Source organism: Hypomesus transpacificus, chromosome 11 (genome assembly GCF_021917145.1).
Source record: "Hypomesus transpacificus isolate Combined female chromosome 11, fHypTra1, whole genome shotgun sequence".
Classification (NCBI taxonomy): domain Eukaryota; kingdom Metazoa; phylum Chordata; class Actinopteri; order Osmeriformes; family Osmeridae; genus Hypomesus; species Hypomesus transpacificus.
The window spans coordinates 8,510,236-8,533,379 of NC_061070.1; the positions used below are offsets into that span (position 1 = coordinate 8,510,236).

Below are 23,144 nucleotides of genomic sequence, written 5' to 3' on the forward strand. Positions count from 1 at the left end.
CATTTAAAGTATTCTCAAACTATAAAGATTTTTTTTTTTTACCATAGTCCACTGTATCTCTGTGCAGTGGATTCCAGAACAAGAAGTCTATCGTTTATTCCCATTAATCTACTGCAGTTTATTTTCATTGTAACTTGGCCTGTTAACTATTTTCTTTAATGGGGAATAGCGACAAGGTGGTTCGAAAGAGTACGTAGGTGTAGTACCTAGAAACCTTTTATTATTATTATAATTTTTCCCCCCAAAAGCTGAACCACTTGTCCAGAGGGATTTCAATTCAGTGACCTGAACAATCATGTGGAGAAAGGCGCTTGGGGTTCTAAAAACCTAAAAATAACAGAGAAAATGTGGCCACACTCATCCGTGTCATCCATTCAAATAAATCATGTCAATATTGTTGTCCTTGTGCTTCCCTCCCTCTCTGCAGCCCCCCAGGCCTGGGACCTACCCCCACTCTCCCGTCCCGGGGAACCCTACACCACCCATGACCCCAGGAAGTGGCATCCCTCCCTACCTGTCCCCCAACCAGGACGTCAAACCCCCGTTCCCTCCAGACATGAAACCAAATATGGCTGCACTCCCTCTTCCTCCACCTAGTGAGTACTCTATTTGTGACCGGGGGGGGGGGAATCCGAAGGGTTGAAAAAAAACAACGAGCTGATTGCCCCCGACGCTGTTTCCTGTGCTGTGGACCGTTTCGGGGGTAAACAGTCAAACCCCTCTCGCCCCCGCCCCACAGATGTGAAAAGGAAAGTTGACGTCCTCTCTTGCTCTCCGCTCCCAGCCAACCCGAACGAGGAGCTGCGACTGACTTTCCCGGTCCGCGACGGCGTTGTGTTGGAGCCCTTTCGTCTGGAGCACAACCTGGCCGTCAGCAACCACGTCTTCCACCTGCGTCCGTCCGTTCACCAGACTCTCATGTGGAGGTGAGACGCGTACACACGCGCGCGCGCGCACCCGACACGCGCTTCTTCGTGGAATGAGTCTGGTGTAAAAAGAAGTGTTGTAACTTTCTGAAAGAAGCCTCACGTCTTTACTTGAAATGACTGGGTCGGAAAGAGGGACATGGGCCTGAATGTGTTGATCTTTGACCTACAGGTCAGACTTGGAACTACAGTTCAAGTGTTACCACCATGAGGACAGGCAGATGAACACTAACTGGCCAGCCTCCGTCCAGGTCAGCACACACACACACACATACACACATTATCGGCAAATATTCATTGGCACACAAATAACTTATTTTCTGTTCTTAGGTCAGCGTCAATGCCACACCCCTAACCATCGAGAGAGGAGACAACAAGACTTCCCATAAACCCTTGCACCTGAAGCATGTCTGTCAACCTGGTAGAAACACCATCCAGATCACCGTCACTGCCTGCTGCTGTGTGAGTATTCACACACACACACACACATGCACGCACACACAGACTTCACACACAGAATGAACCTCAGTGAATACAAAGCAGCGGACTATGATCGGTACTAATCCTGTGTGTGTGTGCGTGTGTGTGCGCGCACGCAGTCCCACCTGTTCGTGCTGCAACTGGTCCACAGGCCGTCCGTCCGGTCGGTCCTCCAGGGCCTGCTGAAGAAGAGGCTCCTGCCTGCGGAGCACTGCATCACCAAGAGTAGGTCGTCCCCATCCCCCTCATCCATCCCTCAACCACTCCCTCCCCATATCCCGTTCCTCCTAACCCCAACTCTCTCTCTCTCTCTCCCTCTCTTTTTCTCTCTCTCTCCCTCTCCCTCTCTCTCTCCCCAGTCAAGAGGAACTTCAGCAGTGTCGTGGCCTCGTCGGGGAACACCACTCTGAACGGGGAGGATGGCGTGGAGCAGACTGCCATCAAAGTCTCGCTCAAGTGTCCAATCACCTTCAGACGCATCCAGTTGCCGGCCAGAGGCCACGACTGTAAACACGTCCAGGTACTGTACAGCAGCTCGACTTCCAAAACACCTCAGATTAAGAAGGAGAGTCATTTATTTTAAATACTCTCATCGCCAAATGTCCCAGTTGTCAGTTAAAATGCCTTTGACGTAAACCAGTTTGGGTTCACATGTATCAAGTGCCATTGGACTCTGAGGTGGAATCGTTTGAATCTGTTACGTGGCAATTTCGACACACAATCAAAATATGTTAATCTTGCGAGTTATTTATATTATTATTATATATATATTATGTTATTATATTTTCGTATTATTATTATACTTAAGGCTGTGTCAGCACTCACCCCTGGTGGATGCTAGTCCTCTGTCTAACATGTTATGTTCTGTTATGCTCTGTTATGTTCTACAGTGCTTCGACCTGGAGTCCTACCTGCAGCTTAACTGTGAGAGGGGGACCTGGAGGTGTCCTGTATGCAAGTAAGACCAAAACATGTTTGAATCCGATTCTCTTCTTCTTCTGTTTTTTTACTGTTCCAGTGGGTAAAATGTTCTCTTCTTTCCCGTCTGTCCTGCAGTAAAACGGCGTTGTTAGAGGGGCTGGAGGTGGACCAGTACATGTGGGGCATCCTCAACGCAATCCAGAAGTACGTTTCTATGCTAAACCCTCAGTAAGCCGCAAGTACTCGCGATTCCTACGACTTGCTGCTCCGCCGAGTCCAAAACGGCTCTGAACCCACTTCCTTCCTGTTCCTCTCCCAGCTCAGAGTTCGAGGAAGTCACCATCGACCCCACGTGTAGTTGGCGTCCTGTCCCCATCAAGTCGGACGTCCACATCAAAGAGGACCCCGACGGACCGCTGGCCAAGCGCTTCAAGACCATGAGCCCCAGTCAGATGACCATGCCCAACGTCATGGAGATGATAGCCCAACTGGGCCCTGGCCCCGCCCCCTACCCACCACACCCTGCTCAGCTCGCCGGGGGCAACGGGGGGGAGTACCCAGGTCCAGGTAGGGGCAACCTAGCAGGATTCTGGGCTGTATGGGGGTGTCAAATACCCTGAACGCTTTCAAAGAGGTCCCTTTGGTTCATGTGTAGTTCATTTGTAGCTCACAATTATGGTTCCCACTCGCTGGTCACAGGCAGCGGTGTGGGTTTGAAAAGGATGTGACGTGCCTCGTCAAGATTTGTTCTTGTGTGGCGGTACAGCCACAGGTTGTAGTCACTGTTAGGTCACCGTTTCTTTCCCCACCTGAACCCACGTCTGTTATGGTGCTTCCAGGCAACAGTTACCATGGCCACGGGAATTTTGACTTCCCCCACTGCAACCCCTCAGGTGGGGCTGGGGGTGGAGGAGGCGGAGGCCCCCCCATGAATGACTTCATGCATGGCCCCCCCCAGCTGTCCCACCCTCCAGACGGCCCCGGGGGCCTCATGTCCCAGGACAAAACCCTGAACCACGGCATGCCTGACTCGGTAAGTTCCGCCCAACTGCTTTCCCGGGACCACACACACGCACAGTCCTGGGTCCGTGTTTTTGTGGAGAGGGCTTGCCCTCTCCACTGAGCAAGACATGTGCATGTTAAGGACACCATGTGCTGTCGATCGGGTCCTATAATACAGTACACATTGAGCAGAATTGTTTGAACTGGTGTCACTGTGAGTCAGCACGTTCCTGCAGTCATCATGGCTGTAACATTGTACATGTCTGCTCACAGCTTTCCATTTAGCTGGCTTTCAGCACATCTGACCTCTTTGATCATCTCTCTCTCTCTCTCTCTCTCTCTCTCTCTCTCTCTCTCCATCCCTTTCTCTCCGCCCACTCCCTCCCACCCAACCAGATGTGTCATCCCGATCAGTCTCATAGTTCCATGCAGCAGAGCTTGCACGCCCCCTCCCACCCCGGCAACCAATCAGCGCAGTCCTTACATCACAGCGGCCAGTCAGGCCATTCGCTTCATCACAGCGGCCACTCATCGCAGCCCTCTCGCCAGGCCCCGCCTCAACAGCAGCCCAACCAGAACAGCCACCCTCACGGCGATCTGAACTTTAACCCCTCTTCAGGGGTGGACGGGCAGATGGGTGGGCAGGGACCGCAAGACATGCCCGAGCCCTCGCTGGATGTAAGTCTGCACGGTGACACCCTGCTTTTAGGGTGCTTGTATTTGCTAGCTTAGGCATCGTCGACCACAGGCGCTGTCATTTCCCCCGCTTCCTGCTCCAACATATATTCCGAATAGTACTCAGAAAACTGTTCATCCGGTCGTGTTTTGGGTTATTGTGTGGGGTTTGTGTCCTAGTGTACGTGCATTGACGCTAACAGGCTGTTCCTCCCTCCCTCTACCTCCACAGCTGCTCCCCGAGCTGGCCAACCCAGACGAGCTCCTGTCGTACCTGGACCCTCCCGACCTGCCCACCAACAGCAACGACGACCTCCTCTCCCTGTTTGAGAACAATTAAGCCTTCCCCCCCCCCTCCATGAGCCTGCGCTGTGTGTTGGACTGTCTTGGCTGAAGACATTCTAGAGACTTCTGACAAGCGGTACACGCACACACACAGACACACGATATCTGTCGAGAGACAACGAGTGGCATAGGAATGAGGGTGGCCGTCAGTTGACGTGGGCGCCACCCCGGAACCTCATGGTGAGGGTAGCAACAGACTCCTGTCGTTCCCTCCCTCCTCATGTACAGATTCTCGGCCTCAGATCCAAAGCTTCTGATTCTCAACACACCATCGACGGCCATGTTGGCTGGCACTAACGTGACGTGACACCGGTGACTGTTCCAATTTGAAACTGTGCAGCTATATTCAGCTCATGCGTGTCACACAATGAACCCTGTGTGGGTTGTACATAGCATTTTTACGTTGATCTTTTGCTTTTCTTACGTTGGAGGACAAGAAGGACGTGTAACTGTGTTGTTTCGCTTCCTTGCTCTTGTTTTGCTCCCTCTTTAAAGTGGGTTCTTCCAACAAATGAGACCATGGACTTTGATCCCCCACCTCACACTGTGTTTCCAGAAGGATAGAGGTCTCCACCCAGCCTGTTCCAGCCCTCCACCCCCTGACCTGAAGCACAACACAGAGCCTCAACACATCCCCAGCCCTGCCCTCAGCCCTGCTCTCAGCCCTGCCCTTAGCCCTGCCCTCAGCCCTGCCCTCAGTCTCCTGAGGAGCCAGCCCCTTGCCCCCTCTCCTCTGGACACTCCCAACGGTACAAATGGTACAAACTCTGTTAGCAGCTGTGTGTGACTGTGTGAGAGTGTGTGAGAGTGACAGAGAGTGACAGAGAGTGACAGAGAGTGACAGAGAGTGACAGAGAGTGACAGAGAGAGTGACAGAGAGAGAGACAGAGAGAGAGACAGAGAGAGAGACAGAGAGAGAGACAGAGAGAGAGACAGAGAGACAGAGAGAGAGACAGAGAGAGACAGAGAGAGACAGAGAGAGAGAGAGAGCTGAGATGGAAGGAGTTGAAAACAAGTGTATTTGGGAATGGGAGAGCAACAGGGAAATATGACAACATCCGTCCTCATCTGTTTTTGTTAACAGGACACTGTTCTGTTCGTTCTCTTTTCATTTTTCTTGCTGACCTGGTTGGCTCCTGTAACATGTCAACATTTGGCTCCTTCAAATCCTCAAACCATTTTCAAAAGTGCACGTGTGCCAATGTGGCTTCTATTCCCATGATCTCGCAAGTCTAGGCTAAACTGTCTTGAGCAGATATGATTTGGTTTAACTTTTTTTTTTACCACTATATTTATGTTTTATATAATTGAGAATGGCCAAATTATGACCCACTTGACGTTCATTACCAAAGTTGTCCCTGGGGCGTTGGCCTAAACATCTTGTTTGTGTCAGAAACTATGTTATGCTATAAGCATGAGTTATAAGCCAAGCAGATATAAAATCATTCTGTAAATTCTAAACAAGTGTGTAATTGTACTAAATGATCTCTCTTGTTACTATTGTTGTTATCTCTCTTGTTACTGTAAGAACTACATCTGGTCATGTTTTTGAATGGAAGAGCGTCATGCATGATGATGTTATGGAGAGCCGTTGTACATAACCCTTGTGAATAGTTTCAAGTGGCTGTGTCATTAGTTGAATTATCAAGTATACGATGGCGTATGTCTTTATCCGTGTCAACACACACACACACACACACAAACACAGGGAAAACAGCCCTCTTATTGTATTTTTCTCTCATTGTCAGTCAAGACAATAATTCCTTCACAGGGCTTGGCATTTGGCACCAGGATGTTGTAGATTTTTTCTTCTTTTTTTTTTTTGAACAATGACAAGAAATACTGTATGGGCTAATCTGATTTAAATACAAATATATAATTTTTTTACAATTGTTTTTTTTTATATATACTAAAAATCCCTCCAATTTAGCTGATATACTGTACAGTACTGCTGTACAGTATATCAGAATATTGCATGAATTAGGATCTCTACCATTTTTTGGCTAAGATATCTGACGAAGCTGGGAAAAGGACATCTGTATTGTGATATCAGTGGCCTGTTATGAACTTTTATGAACGTCCTATTTAAATGTCACCTTTTAAAGTATTGTCTTCAGGTTTCAGTTATTTTAGTTTACCTACCTTACAATGATTTTATAACAAGGATCACAATTTCGTTTACATGATGACGATGCCGTACAAGAAATTATATATATATGAGTTACATTTTTAAATCCCCATCAAGAACTGATATTGTTAGATATAATCAGCCGAGTACGCTCCTCCACTATTGAGCTGTTGAGTTAACTGTTTGTTTGTTTGTTGAAGACGATGCACTGCCACAGTGAGGTATTTTCCTTCCCTGCTCTGAATACAATGTTGTTAGATACAGTACGCTTCAAGATCTGTCTATACTCTATCTGGGCTTCAAATCCAGATCCGAAAATGCAAGGAAATTCAATTTTTATGAAAACGACAGTTCCAGCTGTGAGTCTCTCTGTCCCCCTCTGTTCTGTTATTGAAGAAAAAGACGGGGGTGGGGTGTGTAAGGGACGCATGTACATATGTAAATTACAAATAGAGACACGTTAACAGAAATGTATTCATTTTCTCCGGGGGGAATGTGAATTGTGTATTTAGAATTTGTAAAGCTTGCATCCTCCTGTCAAATAGAGACTTTAAAATGGGAAAATGAGTCCACGTTAGATGGCGTCTGTGCAGACCTCTCCAACCACGCCTGTTCATTACTGTAAGATACTGTACTTTACTGACCCCCACATGGGGTTGGAAGAAAAAAAAGACAATTTTGTTTTCCTTTGTGTAATACTAAACTTCTGTGTATTTCCTGTGTACTTTATAAAGGTGCTACAACAAAATAAATTATATAAAAACCCTTTTAAGGGTATAATTGGGTCTTTGGGGGACGTGGAATCTTGAGTGGTTCCTTAAGGTTGTTTCCAAATTTACAGTTTGTATAATGTTGGCAAATTTACAGTTTTTATGCAATTAGGCAAATATATTATATAAAGGTACAATCTGAAGTGATTGGCACAACAGGTGGCAGTTGTCTTTTTGTTTTTGTACATTCTATGTGCAATCATTTCATATTCTAAACTGGTAAGAAAAAAACATTGTGATTTTTAGTCTTGCAAATCTGTATGTAGTTAGATGACGTGACATCCTAATATTTATCTAATAAATATGTATTCAGATGAAACCCTTTTTGGTATTCTTTCTTCAAATAGAATCTTCTATTAGGGTATGTGAACAAAACATGCACAGTAGGGTAAATTTAGATTCCATATTTACTAACCACGTATTACCACAAGATGTCATCATTTCAAGATTCTAAGGACAGTTTCCTCCACTATTTTGGATCCACCATGGGGCCGTATGGTGGTCGACTACTCGTCGTCTGACGCCAAATGTAAATACAACAACCCCATGTCTGCCTGGCCTAGCTGCAAATCTTGACGTTTCTGCAACCATGTTGCAAATGAGAAATCGGATAAAATACTGCTCCTTGGCTTTAGCCGCGGCCAGGCTGTTCTCGTCTGGACCAGTCAAGAACCCAGTTGTATTCATGGACATAGCAGCTGACAATGTACCAATGGGAAGAATCATCATAGAGGTAGCTAGCGAGCTAGCTAGCTGGGAAGCTAACGTTATCTAGCCAAGTAGCCTACCACACAGGCTAGCATAATACTGACAGTCTTGCATGAAGCTAGTTATCTTTTATCGGTACGTGTAGGACTACTGGTATTTGGCTTGTGTACTTCAGCAGTGTCTGTTTAGATGTGTGTACAGTTCAGTGTAATTGCATGGTCTCATGCCACATGAGCTCTACAGAGAGAGTAGGCTATGCTTTCTAAATGTTACTTTGCAATGATTCATGATAGACTAACAAATCCGCCCGTGACTTGCAAGGCTATTGTAGAAAAGCTGCAGTTCAGTTTCACCAGTAATAAGATAGTAGCTCTTAGAAAAGTCCAAATACGTGTTGCCAATAATCAACTCGTGTTATTTTGGTGATATTTTGCAGTTGATTGCAGATGTCGTTCCAAAAACGGCAGGTAAGATTTGCTTATTTCATGTAATTGTCAAAACAATCTTGGCAAACTCCTTGACAAATATTGTTCAACAGAGAATTTCCGAGCGTTGTGCACAGGGGAGTATGGATTTGGATTCAAAGGATCAGTGTTTCATAGAGTGATCCCTGAGTTCATGTGCCAGGTATACAGTATGCACATAGCTACGTAGCAGTGATTCATTGTAGTTCATAAAATGTGTGTCTTTTTTCTCTCTCTAAATATGTTTTGGGATTTCAGGGAGGAGACTTCACCAACCACAATGGGACAGGGGGCAAATCCATATATGGTGCCAAGTTTAGAGATGAGAACTTCAAATTAAAGCACACAGGGCCAGGTATGGTTGCACTGTATCTCCATTCTTCACTCCCTCCAAAAACTTTGGTCTGTGTTTTTCCACCCTAGTATATTGGTAACCAATCTTACGCATAGTTAAGTTCTGTTTATTGTGGCCTTTCTTAGTCTCTGAACACAGGCTATAGCAATCACAAAATTGAGAGCTTGCCCACTAGATGGCACTACCAACTATCCAAGGAGATCATGTTGATTTTGTAATCCTCAAGTGAATGACCTACTTTCTGAGTAAGTCAACATCCATTATCAAAATATTTTTTGGGGAGTAAACCCTTTGCCAGGGTTGATGGATGAACGCTTCAGTTTAAAGTGTTGCATAATCACAGCTTGTGTCCAATTAGAAACGAAGAAACTAGGCCTTGCCCAGTACAATGCCCGCATTGCCATTCTCCACTGGATAGTGTCAAACTAGAAAGGACCCCTTACTGTGCTATGCTGTGATTTGCATGATCAGACGTGAACATGTAATACTGTTTCCTTTCAGGTATCTTGTCAATGGCCAATTCAGGGCCAAACACCAACGGGTCCCAGTTTTTCATCTGCACTGCTAAAACTGAATGGTATGGTTGTGGAGTGCTACCTTGTGCATGATTCATTAGCGATTCATGATTCAGTAGCGATTCATGATTCAGTAGCGATTCGATGATGTCAATTCTAGCCGCGTCCAAAGTGTACATCCCCCCTCGTCTCCTTTTTCGAAACTGCCCTGCATCACCCCGAGTCTAAAGAAGGTTTTGGTCATCTAGTTAATATGGCTTTAATGATGTATTTCTCTCTCCCTTTCTGTTTCTCAGGCTGAATGGCAAGCATGTCGTCTTTGGCCAGGTGAAGGAGGGCATGGAAATAGTCTTCAAGATGGAGTCCTTTGGATGCCATGATGGTGGTGTGATCAAAAAGATTGTCATCACAGACTGCGGGGAGATCAAGTAACACACATACATACACACACACATACACACACATAAACACTTTTTCAAACGCACAAAAAAGAAACATGCACTGCATAATAGGATCGTGGAGTCTCTTTAAGTTCTTTGGATGCAACATTTTTCTTTGTTTTTCATGAATGTGTAATTAGCAAATATCCTTTATTCTGAAGAAGCAAATCCAATATTGTCTTGACCTATTTTGACGATGTTTATTTTGTTCTTGGTGCAAACCCTGATGATTATCATAACTTCATGTTCAAAGTCTTTATTATTCATACATGCAAGTTGTTGGAGGGAGGAGTTTGTCATTTATGCTTTTAATTATTGCTTTTAGTTAAGTGTAAGAAGACCAGTAGGATTTGAAACTGAATTGAAAGCTTTTAGTGCCAGATGTCACTGCCATAATACTGTAAATAGATGTACTAAGTAACTAATGATACTGACATGGGACCCCCTGACACTGACAAATAATGTTTATGTTGTATACCTGCATTTACTGCCAAATAATTAATACTTTTATCTGATTCTCCACTGTTGTTGTCTATATAATTTCATCCTGTATGCCAGCCTCCCTACTGCTGTTAAGGCTTCCTGGCGGTGAGCCAACAGTTTTATTTAGATATTGGACCTCCAACATGACTTCCTGTCCTTCAGAACAGGATGTGACATCGTACTGTAGGCTTCCATTTCTTTATGTAACCCCCTACCCCCATCCTGGAATATTAGCTTGTTCATCTCACATGCCCCCAATATAGCTGGTAAAATGAACCATTCCTGGGTTACATAGAGTACAGTATATGAGTATGTAGAGTCTTCTGAAACATACACTTACACAAGCAATTGAAATACCATTGAATCATTTCATATGTGTGTTTTGTTAGGCGCTGGCTCAAAGCCTTAGGTTTCAATAGGTTGATCTTGCGTCCTTTGTTTTCTGATAACTAGAGTTTCAAAAGAGCATGTCTCCTGTAAAAGGGAATGCCAGAATGTGTATGAAAACCAAAGACTGGGTGGTGCTGCTTATCAAGCTAATACTTTATGAAAGTAAATAATGAGGCCACGAGAAAAAGCGTTCCTCGCTCTTAAATGAAACCATATGCTCACTGACCTTACACCGTTTGTTTGAGTTCTCCGATTACATTGTTGCCATAGAGACATTGCAACTCTTGCTCTGTTTAAGCTGGAGATGTTGTAACAAACTTGATATAATTTGGGTCCCCACCCTCTAGTGAGGTTTGGGCTATTTGGAATGCGTGTCCAACGCACTTGGAAACTTGGCCAGCCAACCTCTAATACTCACTCAACAATAACATGTTTACAATTGCTACAAGCTAGGTTTTAACATTTTATGTTACCCGTCTGAATAAATCTTCCTCTATATAGTTCTGGTGATCAGTGCTTGCTGTTCTACTCTAACAGTCTAGTTTTCCTATTTTTTATGTGTTTGCGCAAGGACTTGTCTTTTCAACACCAGTATATAAGGACCTCTAGGATGAAGAATGACAAGGTCCCTGCTCTCAAGGGCTATTACACCACCAGAACCACAATGTACACGCCATCTAAACCTTCCTGGCACAATCCACGCACTCCCCCTTTCTTGCACAAGGCATTAAGACATCAGGCCTGGAGATGTACTCAGGCACCAAGGTCGGTCTAAGGAAAAATGTACACTTGCTGTTCCGTACACTCTGTTAACTCAGGGACCTGGACAGAACCCAAAGAACTGTGCATTGCAGTGGGCTGAAATGAAACCCAGGAGGGAACGCCTCCTGGTAACAGCCATGATATGCATTAAACGAAGCGACTCAATCCCCCAAAAACGACTCCTGCGTGAATCTTTTGTATTCAGTATGATTTTTATTTGTCAGACTCCTAATAGCACGAAAGCACTAATGTTTGTTTCCTAACAAAAACAAAAATAAGGCACATTTTGGAATGCCGTTTCATGGACGTGAACAACAGACCTGTCCTTCCTGTTTGCTTTCACAGTTCTACAAAACTGTTTTCATCATAGCCCCACTGTGCGTCTGTGCTCTGTCCAATCAAATGATAGCATTAAAATGATTTCAAATGACATCAACAAAATATAAACAAGACTTTCTAATGACCACATTATTGTTAACGCGATACATTCATTAAATATGTACTTGGTATACACTGTCAGTGAATGATACATGTGATCAATTATAACAATTAGTTGTTAAGAATGTTAGAAACAATGTGTAGCCAACTACATTACTGTGCAGAAATTCAATGAGTATAGATTGCACAAAATAACACTTCATTCAAACCCCAAACACATGCACATGCAAACACTCCCAAAGTCCTTTGTCTCACTCACAGAAGTACACCATTTCTAATTAAGGAATAACAACATAATAGTTCACAATAGTTCCTTGTCATGGTTGCTTAAAGCAAACTACAACTCACAGTTTAATGTGCTTATAGAGTGGTGAGTATCAGTCACTAATATATAAAGATGATTTCTTCGGCATGTAAATACAATAGTATTATTGCTTTTGAAGAATATCTCAACACTACGGTATGACATTTGGGTGACACAACACTGGTGTATATTTATAAAAGTAATACTTGTATACATAATAAATTCATGCTTTTCAAAGGACATAAAATAACTCATGTTGTAGGCATATTAGTTGGAGCACTTGTGTATCATTGTGGGTTATTTAACATTTCTAACCACAAATAAACAAACATGAAAATATAAAGGCTTATAATTGATTAAGGGTATTAATTATGTACCAACCTTTTAAAATATACTATGCAGACATCAATATTTCCTTCTTAGTGTAACTTTGTTGCATATTTTATACAAAAAGTGTTGTAAAAAATCTTTCCATAAATATCTCTGTAGGATAACCCCTCAGATCTGTAAAACATCAAATACAAACTCCCAGCTTTGTTTGTGTCTCAGCAATAGGCCCTTTTTCACATCGAAAGTTTTTATATTGCATAACATTTAAAACGCGCTAATATCCTTAAACATGATGGCCATCAAATATATACATAAAATAGTCTTGTAAATATCTTTATCAGGGAAATAACTTGTAATTTTGCAAATTTTAACATCTATTTTAAGTTTTCCAAAATACACATATCTTCATAGAAAACATCAAACTGAAAAGGTACTATAAAAGTCAAGTATACGTAATTCAAGACATAAGACATCCTAAAGGCTTGTAAATGCACATGCATTGTAATAACTGCTTTACTACTTCTATGCCAGCTGTAATACATGGCTTTTTCTCTGAACAGAATCTCAACAGCCATATCAGGATAATTAACTTCCTGTGAAGAAAGTTGATACGAATAGATATTTCTTTACATTCTACAGCAAAGCAAATGTCATAACTATTACAGTACTTTAGTAATACTCTTAGTCTAAGCAAATGTTTTGGGGTGTTTGTCTATTTAACACTATATCTCTCACTCTCACTATAACTACAGTAAGTCTGAAGAGTAAGATAAATTAGATTTATCTGTAAGGATTTCACCATGGTTGTGTTATAGACATGGGCTGTTCAGACTTACCTATTTGCTTTCAAACAGCATTGAGAATAGATTGATCCCAATATTTAATGGACAGACATAAAATATCAATGTAATAACCTACTGCAATATATCTTACATGTCAACTGATTTGTGATCCATTTGTCCTTTTAACAATAACTGTATATTTCTGATAGAGGATGGTTCAGTATAACCACTTATGACCAATTCATTTGATAGGCGGTGCATATTCTGCATGCTCTGACAAAGGCAAGTTCAAGCTCTGTCCCAACAGAATGTAGGGGTCATGTTAATACTTGTTGGAAGTAACTATGTGAGATTTCCTCAGACTCTATATCGTCAGACTATATGACAATGCCAAATCAGATCCATATGTAATATGTACAGCTTTTAGAGCTATTTGAGTTCTGAAATAACATGTTTTTTCAGCATGTATAACATGTCATAACATGTCTTTGTTGATGTTCCATAACAGAGTGCAATGTTATTGCTAATGTTGGTGTTGCCGCCAACTAAACAACTAGTGTAGAGGAAAATGTCAGTTTAACTTTCAGTGCTAATGGGGTACTATTGTTTTTCTCCCATGTGTATTCACATCTTGAACCAGCGTTAACATTGGCAGAAGTATGTCTCACAGTTACCTCAAGTCCTCAATCTATTCCAGCTCTAAATCTATTTGATTTCTGTCCGAATGTTAGATACTTATTTTCCTCTCTGCACGTCTTCATAAGGCACGTTAGCACAGCATAAAATACATTCCACATTATGGAGAAACAGATTAATTTGTCCCAAAAAAAAGAAACATTTCGCTGTAAATGCTTTAGTGTTGAAAACATTGCTTAAACTACCTACTATAACAATATAGGCCTATTTACAACCTTAACTTTAATTTCCATGTTACAAACATTTTTACAAAATGTTAGGTCAACAATGGTCTTCGGTCCAGATTTCCCAACAAATACTCTGAGTCTGAGTATACTGTATTTATGTAAACAGGGATACATGTGTAGCTCCCTTGAATTAAAGACATTGATTTATGGTTGTAAGTGGTATCAAGCACACAAACTTCATCCATCTTTCGACTTCCAATATTTCCTTAGAAATGACACATGACCATGCCAATTAACCTCTGCAGCCTCTCTCTTTCTTCACCAAACGATAAACTGAACTGTCCTACATTGCTTAACCCCTCTCCACTAAACTTTCTTAACCACAATCCTGTTTGACACTTTGTAAAGGGTTCAGCCCCTTGGAAAGAAGATGTATACATCAGTCATAAAGAGGTATTACTACTGTAGAGAGCAACAGCTCTACCTGTCAGCACAAACAGCCAAATCAACAAAGTCAAATCTACAGTATAGCTCACTGCCAATTTACTGCTAAACTAGGGTAGCCAAGAATGCAATATTGGTTGAGTGTAACTGATGGTATTGCACAGTTAAACAGACACATCTCAAAACTACTGCTTGTGAATGTAAATGAATATCTTATCATAACTAAAAGTGAAATGCATAACAGGTGTGCTAAAAGTCTCTTGTATATAGGCCCTATGTACTTCACTTAAATGAGGAAAAGTTCTACAAATAAACCAACAGTAGTTTCTAAAGATGTGGAAGCAGTTACACAATATATTGATAACAACACACGTACATACATATGTCCCAGTTAAATCAATTGCAATTGCACAATAGACAACATCACAAATAAATAGGCCAAATGTAAGCCAGGGATGAATGGTGCATTACCCCTTAGTTAATTCACAGTTAATAAGAACGTGCTGTAGACCCAAACATGGTTACATTACCATCATAAGAAGCCCTGTTCTAATGTTCAGCACATCCACATACACTTCACTTGGCAGGGAAAAGGAAGGCTGAACTCTGTAAACACAAAACCAACAGACCCCAAAGTGAGGTAATCCATTGTGGCCAACACAGGTGACAATACTGTCAGTGACACCGATAAAACACATTGCTAATATTACTGTACAATCAATCAGTTACAACGCATATACGTCGATACAATTGGGTTACACTGGTTCGCTGGTGAACCAGAGCTCATTGACAAAATATGTACAGGCAAGGATTTGGCAAGTTTGAACTTTTTAGAAAGAGCACTTTGTGGCACAAACTCCCTCAAAGTGGAAGTAGGTTCATACTAAGCCTGTTTCTCCCATTCATAATCCTACTACCACTATATGGAAAATGAGATAAATCACTAGGACCTGTACCTAGAGTCGGGGGTTAAGAAGAGATGGAAGGAATCGTAAAAGGGGTGGTGGGGGTGACGTATGCGATGGGGACTGTACTGATGGGGGGAAAGGGGTTTCTCTCTGAGGACAGACTGGGGAGATGGAGAAGGGTCTGCACGCCGGTGTGGGACGGCGTGGGGGAAGGAGGCAGGGAGGGGTGAGGGACGACTTTCGGGGGAGGCAGCACAGGTGGCTGGAGGGAGTAGATGTCTCTGTCTGAGGGTACAAGAGGGGAAGGCGTATTATTGCACACGGCGGCAATAGTAGCCGAGGACTTTGCATTTCTCACACAGGTGCTGCGGGTGCTCCTTACTCTGGTCGGATACGTCCAGGCCATCAGGCTTCTCCAAAGGGCGCTAGAGAGAGGGAGAGAGAACATGAGAATCGGAGATAGTAGGGATGAGTGTGTTCTCCAACACACACACACACAGCCAATAACCCTGCTCTCTTCCAGATGTTGCTTTGGGGCTGCCTTCAACTCAGCCCGGTTTCATTCCCAATGCTTCAGCCAGTAATTATTCCAAAATGGACCCAGCAGTTGTAAATGGCAGTACTGGTTTCAGAGCGGTGGCAAATACAACACTGTTTGATCCCCCCCGCTCCAAAAATCTGCGTCGAAGACACTTGACGATACAGACCTGCAAGGAAATTCCTGTAACACAACACTGGAAATGGCTTTCCTGGAAACTGTACGAAGGACAGAGGGATCCTTCGTTGCCAATGATTTCTGGAAGATGTTTAAACAATCACTCTGCAGTCATTTGCTTTCCCACCCATTGTTGTCGGAGAAAGGTTTTTTTCCGATTTCTTCCAGAGAGTCTCTGATTGTGTTTTGTAACCACAGTAGAAGAAACCAGCCCAGCCAGCTTATGGAGTTACCCTTGAATGCCTGCAGTGAGGTTTGGACGCTCACTCATAGTTAAATGAATCAGAAAAACCCACATCTTTAACCCTGCCAATGTCCTAATACCAAAACCTGTAGTCCTTGACCACTAATCTTGTTATAGAGATGGAATCGAAAGCCCTTCGGGGTGTGTCTTATGTAGAATAAAGCAGAATCACGTTGCTTCATTGCATGATACCAACACGAGAGGATAAAGAAAATGCAGTGTTTAATTCCTGTCAATTAGTTTTTCAGTTGGGACCAGGATGTGGCCGGGGGAGAGCTGTCTGCCATGATGAGCGGTTTATCTCAGGTGCTGACAGAGGGAAAGCGGGTGACATTGCTGATGCAGGGAACTTGTCAGTGAGTGCTAGGCTAGCCACAACACAGAAGAACATTCTTGACTCACCAGCTGGTTCCACAAGAAACAACCTTCACTGGATTGGGGGGTCAGACTTTGGTGATCTTTATGAATGCCTCCCTTTAATGATTTTTCTTTTCCCTATTAAACAACATGTCTGATTTAGATATCAGGCATAATAATATTTTGGGAGAGACACAGCTGTATCACGTTTGTCAGGTATACAGTACCATCTGTCTGAGGTAACTGCATATTTCAGTGTTGGACAATACCTCATTGATCTGTCACAGATTAGAACAAAAGAACTGGGGGAGCCAAACATTGACTTCACCTTTCCATCTCCTGGAAAAGTCTGGAATGAAAGAGAAAGGGCTTCTTCCAGAACATTCTCCTGCTAAAGGGCAGGAGCCCAATTGAGTGTAATTGCTAGCAGCGTGAAGCATGTTCTTCTGTAGTGGTTTTCAAGTTAGTATGGGCCCAAGGTTCTGTTTCATGTGGCGGTATGGAAGGAATTTGTTGAAATGTACATTTGAAAAGACTGAATGTCAGAGAAATTATGTCTCAGACATGGGGAACATTTCATTTAAGGCTTTGTTCTCATGAACTACCAAGGTACCAAATGTAGAAAGCAACCTTTTCAAAGTTTGAATTTCAAATATGATTTTACAGGAATAAACGTATAAGAAAGTACCGGGGTATATTTGGGGGAAATCATACTTGTTTTCGTGAACTTTACTCTTTTTATATTTAGGCAGGCAGACATGGCCACAATATGGTTAACATATCATTTCCTAAATGTGTAAAACGCAGACAAATTGTGGAGTCCATACTATTAAACGGAAACAAACACGGAAAACTGAGGAAATACAATATTTTGCTTACAGTGATTCCACTATTTTATAAAAATGTATATTGGAAACAAATATTATAAATCAAATGGACAAGGCAATGTTTCAATCACTCATTTTAAAGAGTGGGGCTTGTCACCATCACATCTGTGCCCTCTTTCTGAGTGCAAAGAATTTCAGTATATGATTGGCAATCTACATACGTTTGTTGTTCGATTACTCAATTTTATGGTAAAAGGTTTACACAAAATCCTGGAAAATGATGAAAAAAACGGCTGCGTTTTAAACATGTATAACGTAGTGTAGTCACCTCAGGGACAAATATCAATCATCCATCTAAAAATAAATACTCTTCCCAACGCCATCGACAACAGCTGTTAGTGTCTCAGCAGTACCTGTTTATGTGGGTAGACATTGATGTGGCATTTGATGCATTCTTGTCCCATGTTGGCCCAGGAGTTGCCACTCATCCACTTCCTCTTACACTTGGGACACTTGTACTCTCCGAAGCACCTTTTCTTCCCCTGGTACGGAGTCAGCCCTTCTCCTTTAGGCCTGGCCTGAAAACACAAGACGTAGTGACTGTAGACACGTATTCCTATTCATGCATTCACATGCTCAAATGATCAACCCTGACCCTCAACATTGCAATTTTACACACAGAGGGGAAGGAACAAATAACTGTTGTACAAGGGTAAAAAGGCATGAAGTATACCATTAGCTACAGAGCAGGACCTCTACATGCCTAAACGTCTCCCTCATAGCACACAATACATTTTCATGCGACCCCTGTGTGGCGTTCAGTCTTCTAATTGACTTTCACTTGTAACTACAGCTCTGTTGTGTATTCCTCCAAGTCTTGTGAGGGCGATGATGACGCCAGTTAGTTAGCCAAGAAAGTGCACTCATGAGAGGGCCTGTTCCTGGGAGGGGCTCCTGCTCTGAGTATATGTTGGCGACATAACAGCAAAGGGCAAATCTTTCCCTCAGTGGGCTGCAAACAAACGCACGGTTGATGTCACTGAAGGGATGAATCACCAAGACTAACCCAATGAGGGAGTTTAGCTTGGGTGTCTCATGTTGAGTTCGGAACACAACCCATCATAAACGGATTCATCGGGAGGAGTCACCAGATTTATATGATCTGCAAAGATATCTCCGTAGCTAGGCCATATGAAGATCCGCTTTGCCTCTTTCAACGTTAAGGAATTGTCCACAGTCTTAGAAGAGCAACCTGAAGTTGCCCACAGCAACTGCAGCCCCCATATTTTGAGGTTGAGAAATGATTTGGGGGTAGAGAACGTGTGGCTCCAGGGTGGAGGTAGGAGGGGGGGGCTTCCGTCCTGCGCTGTGTGAGTAATGGCAACCCCAAAGTACTGTACAGCACCTGCTCCAGTCAGGTCGGACGAACACCTCAGAGCTCCCCAGCTAAGGCTCACCGTGACAGGCTGCGCCGTGCAGTGAGGTCAATGCTGTCACCCAACTACTGTCACCGTAGCATCTCCCACCGTGACTGCAGGAAGGATGGAAACACTGACGTTCCTCAGGCTTTGGCGCAAAGATCCAAACACGAACGCGTTCTTGATGCCACGTCCAAGCGATCACATTGAAAAAGTCACGGTTAGGCAGAATTTGGACTGCTTCTTTTTGATTATCTGTACAACACTAGACACAAAACAGACAGTTTCATTGTTCCAGAAGTCTCAGTTCTTCTTGAAAAGCTACGTTCTCTGCTTGCATATCTCAACAATTCTCATGATGAATATCTCAATCATTGTTGACATACTTTATCCAGACCTGCTGATCCCCAGTTTATCATATATCCTTTGTGTTAACCGGGTGTCTGATTGGTGAGAACTGAACACCGCTTGACCATCATTCCCCCGCGCTCCCTGCAGTGCTCCAGCCCTGCACCACGGCACGCACACAGGACCGTGTTCCTGTCTGCCCGACCTGTGTCCCAGTCCGTAAGGCTTCACGATCACTCGTCACGGCTACGGCACCAGATTCTAACTCGCGGGTGGGACACAGGCAGCTGGTGGAAGAGCAACAGCACTCAAACGATGGACTTCAGGATGCAGCAGGCCTCATTTCATTCGGGAATGACTCGAATGTGTTAGTGCCAGTCAATGTCACATGAAATGGAACCACAAAATGATGGCGCGGTCACGGTGGGAGGCTGTTGTTGTTGTCCATGCCAGGAGTGCCAGTCTGTCCTGTAGGTCTCAGACTCAGCAGATGGCAACTTGTTGTTTCATTGCGTGCCAACCCCCATTCCAGTGGTCGCAAACAATTTGGAATGCATGTCAGTACAAACATCTGGGCTGCTGTGCCCGTTTAGTACCAGGCGGAGAGATGCGCCATCAGCCAGGGCGGGAGACGTTGGCCAACTTGACTCCTCAGTGAGTCAAGGCTCAAAACAAGAGTTTTTCTGGGAAACGGCGGACAAGACCAACAGCAGGAAAAGCAAAGTAAAACAGCCACATACAGGTTGGTTACAAAGTCGTTGTTACGTTTCTAGTATGGGTTCTAGAAAGCCTGCAATTCTAGAATGAGTCCATCCAACCATGACGTAAGAGCCACTTAATAGTCCTACGTCAACAGAAGCATCGTGGTGTCACAGGGACACATAAGGCGTTCAGCCAAAGGATGTGTGCTTTGATGGCCTTTGGACATGAGCTTGTCCTGTCCAGTGCTCTCAGCAAATACAAACACACACGCACCGCGCTATTTTAAAGCCAAAAGGACATATCTGACCCATTTGGGCCATTGTGGGTGCTTGTTGAGCAAAAAAACAAAAACTACGCTTGGAAAAAGAGATGAGGTCGATAGCGTTCGTGCTGGAAGACGTGTTTCTGTGTGTGCATCATTTGTGCAGCACTGGGTCGTCCTGAGTCAACGTTTGTTTACGCGCCTTCCCTGGACCCCAGTGTCTCTGAGATAAGGGTCAGAGTGTTTAGAGGGAATGGACAGCGTGGGGACATGAGGGGAGGGGGAGGTTTAACAACACAACTACGAGCAGTCAACCACATCCTCCTGAGTACTGTAACACAGCAGGCACGGCTGGGATTCATCACAGACACATCTCTGGTCGTTCAGCCACACGTTCCGAAGAAATGCACTCTCCCGCACAGCACACACACAGGAAGACTCGCAGACGCCCAAATGGACATGTGGAGGAAAAAGCGATGACGTTACACACGTTTTTTCATACACCCCTGAGACGCAACAACTGGAATGCTTCAACGCGGTGTCCTGCATCCCTCCTACTCTCAGCTCAGACTTCCAGCCAAACTCAGTGGAACAAAAAAACATCAAATTGGAGGAAAGTTCACAGTCATATTCAGATTGACTTCAGTATACATCAGCAGGTGCTGTGATTGAGAGGTTAGCTCATTGCTTTGTATCTCTTTGCCAGAAACATCATGCCCTTAGACAAGCTTAATGAACTGAGAATGACAACAAAAACAGAGTTTTAAGCAAAATATGACCTGGGTAATCACTAGTCAAATAAGAGGATAGCAAGGGAGAGGTGTTTAACCTGCAGAGCTCAAGGGGGGGGGGGGGGGGGGTTAGAAAAGGATGCTCCTTTAGGTCCCCATATTCGAGATAACTCACCCTCACACCAACTCACACTAACACCCCCAAGAAGAAGATGAATAACGCAGACTAGCAGTCATCAGAGCCAGCTGGGGGAGAGACCCTCCAACCGAGCCCTCCTGGACTGTAGGAGGGTGGGGGGGAGGTTGGGGGGGCAGAGGAGAGAAAAAGGGAGGAGGCGGAAATATGAAGCAGATGGCCTCCATATGGGCAGAACACGAGAGAAACACTGAAAGTTGTCGTAAAATCACCGTTCTGCTTTGAATTAACTTACATGTTACGAAGACAGTGAGAGACAGCAAGATGGAGAGAGTGAGAGGGCAAGAGGGGGATGATAAAATATTGCTAACAAACCAACGACTGTAGCCACAGCCACAAGTACAGTACAACAGATGTGACTCATTATCATAAGGAGGAATGTGGGAAAAACCTTCTTTCAAGAAACCTTCAGTGTCGATACCAATGCCGCAATAGCCTTTGTACTTCACTGGATATTGGATGCATCCCTTGGATTGGCTGAGGGGCGTCCTCTTGAGGTTGAGGACGTGCAGGGTGGCGCCTGTTCTGGGCTTGCCATGAGTTCTACTGTAATGTCTTGGGGAAAGAGCGGAGTTCTGCTCCATTGGAAGTCATTGAATGGTGTCCATTACTGACCGCTACGGAAACCCTGTCCCAACCACTGTCTGGATCCTTAAGGTGATCTTATCTTGTCCTATCCATGCCAGAGCACACCCCTGGAAAAGGATCAGTGGATATTAGTGTGTAGAATGTGTCCTTCCAAAAAATGTCAACCCAACCACAGACCATAATCCCTGAACTTCCGCTAGAGGTCATGCTGCCTTTAACCCCTTGGTAGGAAAATGCCACCTTTCCCCACAGTCCCTGATCTGGACTCGTAGATGACATCAGATTATTCCCAAGATAGCCAGGCTGTGACGTAGTTACTGTAACCCTAATCATAGCCCTGACTTTAAGAAGACAACTGTTCCTCCCTTCTCATTTTTTTCAGCCTCCACCAGGACAGTGGCCGTGAGCTGTGAGCCTTCTTCTAGTTTCTTCTATCCTTTCCGGGTTTCTCCACATTGAAGGTCATCGCCAGTCCCTAGAGTATCCTCAACCCAGAGAGGGTTTTCTGTTTATGTCACGGCCGGGCTCGAGTGTCCCCTAACGTTTTCCTAGTATTTCCCTGATGTTTCCCTAGTGTATTCCCAGCCTGCCTGGTGTTTCCTTGTCATTCTGTCTGTGGTTCCTACCTCCCTACACACCTGTGTCTCATCAGTAATTGCCAAGCTGTCGTCCATTCTCGTCAATCTCACCTGTGTATCTAGGTTAGCTCCCCTTGTCAGTCTTTGTCTGATTGATAATCTTTTTGCTGCGTGTTCAAGTCCCTCTCTACGTGTTCCTAGTCCTACACGTTTCCTTGTTATTTTTGCCTGTTTTCCGGGTTTGTATCCAAGAGAGACCCAGAGTTGCCAAGGTTTTTGTCGTTTTTTGAGTCAATAAATAAATACTACTTAAAATAAATTATTTATCAAAAGAACAAAATAGTTATTTTGATTCTGCCTCCTTCTGTCTTTTGCATTTCCCGGAACCCTGTATCCAAAGTTTCAGTTGTTATTTTTGACAAGTGGGAAGAAGGCTTGGTGAATTTCATTATACTTTCAGTTTATATACCAAGAGACATTAGCTTATACTGTATTTTTCACTTCTTTTTGTAGCTTTTTTGCAGGAGATTTCTTTGGTAAGTTCCCATGCAGGAAGCCAGCGATACAAACACCAAATTAAACAAGAAGCTAACAAGCTTAAATGTTATTAGAAAACAAACTTTCTTTCAAACTTAACATCAATGAGGCCTTGGCAATACTCCCTTGTTCATATCACCAGAGATGTGATCCAGAGGTTCTTAGTTTGTGTTAAATGATAGATATTAAACCTGTAAGTGTAACATAA

General features: G+C 43.7%; 3 protein-coding genes across 13 annotated transcripts in view; 2 read left to right on the top strand and 1 right to left on the bottom strand.

The window, feature by feature from the left end:
- The window catches only part of zmiz1a (zinc finger, MIZ-type containing 1a), a 45,494-nt gene extending 40,296 nt beyond the window's left edge, over window positions 1-5,198 (top strand). For 5 of the 8 annotated variants that reach the window (XM_047029245.1, XM_047029247.1, XM_047029248.1 and 2 more), the window contains 12 exons: window positions 428-596; window positions 740-926; window positions 1,099-1,177; window positions 1,257-1,388; window positions 1,526-1,631; window positions 1,766-1,926; window positions 2,297-2,364; window positions 2,463-2,555; window positions 2,647-2,894; window positions 3,167-3,360; window positions 3,726-4,007; window positions 4,237-5,198. In XM_047029245.1, the coding sequence (XP_046885201.1) occupies window positions 428-596; window positions 740-926; window positions 1,099-1,177; window positions 1,257-1,388; window positions 1,526-1,631; window positions 1,766-1,926; window positions 2,297-2,364; window positions 2,463-2,555; window positions 2,647-2,894; window positions 3,167-3,360; window positions 3,726-4,007; window positions 4,237-4,344 (1,827 nt within the window). In that variant the 3' untranslated portion in view covers window positions 4,345-5,198. The remainder of the gene's footprint in view (window positions 1-427; window positions 597-739; window positions 927-1,098; window positions 1,178-1,256; window positions 1,389-1,525; window positions 1,632-1,765; window positions 1,927-2,296; window positions 2,365-2,462; window positions 2,556-2,646; window positions 2,895-3,166; window positions 3,361-3,725; window positions 4,008-4,236) is intronic. The other 3 variants (XM_047029249.1, XM_047029250.1, XM_047029251.1) reach the window with 3 other exon arrangements.
- Window positions 5,199-7,707: 2,509 nt separating this feature from the next.
- Window positions 7,708-10,245, top strand: ppifa (peptidylprolyl isomerase Fa). Of its 2 annotated transcripts, none has more exons than XM_047029258.1 (6): window positions 7,708-7,980; window positions 8,392-8,422; window positions 8,494-8,582; window positions 8,678-8,774; window positions 9,276-9,351; window positions 9,586-10,245. In XM_047029258.1, exons 1-6 carry the CDS (start codon window positions 7,837-7,839, stop codon window positions 9,719-9,721), a joined length of 573 nt encoding a protein of 190 aa, XP_046885214.1. In that variant the 5' UTR covers window positions 7,708-7,836; the 3' UTR covers window positions 9,722-10,245. The 2 variants fall into 2 exon arrangements, with proteins under 2 accessions (XP_046885214.1, XP_046885215.1); XM_047029259.1 differs by having other exon boundaries at window positions 7,748-7,776.
- Window positions 10,246-10,831: 586 nt separating this feature from the next.
- zcchc24 (zinc finger, CCHC domain containing 24) overlaps window positions 10,832-23,144 on the bottom strand; it is a 30,268-nt gene continuing 17,955 nt past the window's right edge. The window contains exons 3-5 of one of the 3 annotated variants that reach the window (XM_047029257.1): window positions 17,990-18,154; window positions 15,816-15,858; window positions 10,832-15,131 (exon numbers count right to left, since the gene is read on the bottom strand). In XM_047029257.1, coding sequence (XP_046885213.1) covers window positions 15,082-15,131; window positions 15,816-15,858; window positions 17,990-18,154 — 258 coding nt within the window. In that variant the 3' untranslated portion in view covers window positions 10,832-15,081. Of the gene's footprint in view, window positions 15,859-17,989; window positions 18,155-23,144 lie in introns of all 3 variants that reach the window. The other 2 variants (XM_047029255.1, XM_047029256.1) reach the window with 2 other exon arrangements.

What these genes read in the sequence shown, in the direction of transcription:
- ppifa (XM_047029258.1), top strand. Translation starts at nt 7,837, where the DNA reads ATGTTGCAAATGAGAAATCGGATAAAATACTGCTCCTTGGCTTTAGCC. An exon ending in TGTCGTTCCAAAAACGGCAG is followed by an intron (nt 8,423 to 8,493) that starts GTAAGATTTGCT and finishes ATTGTTCAACAG; the next exon opens with AGAATTTCCGAGCGTTGTGC. An exon ending in TCCCTGAGTTCATGTGCCAG is followed by an intron (nt 8,583 to 8,677) that starts GTATACAGTATG and finishes TTGGGATTTCAG; the next exon opens with GGAGGAGACTTCACCAACCA.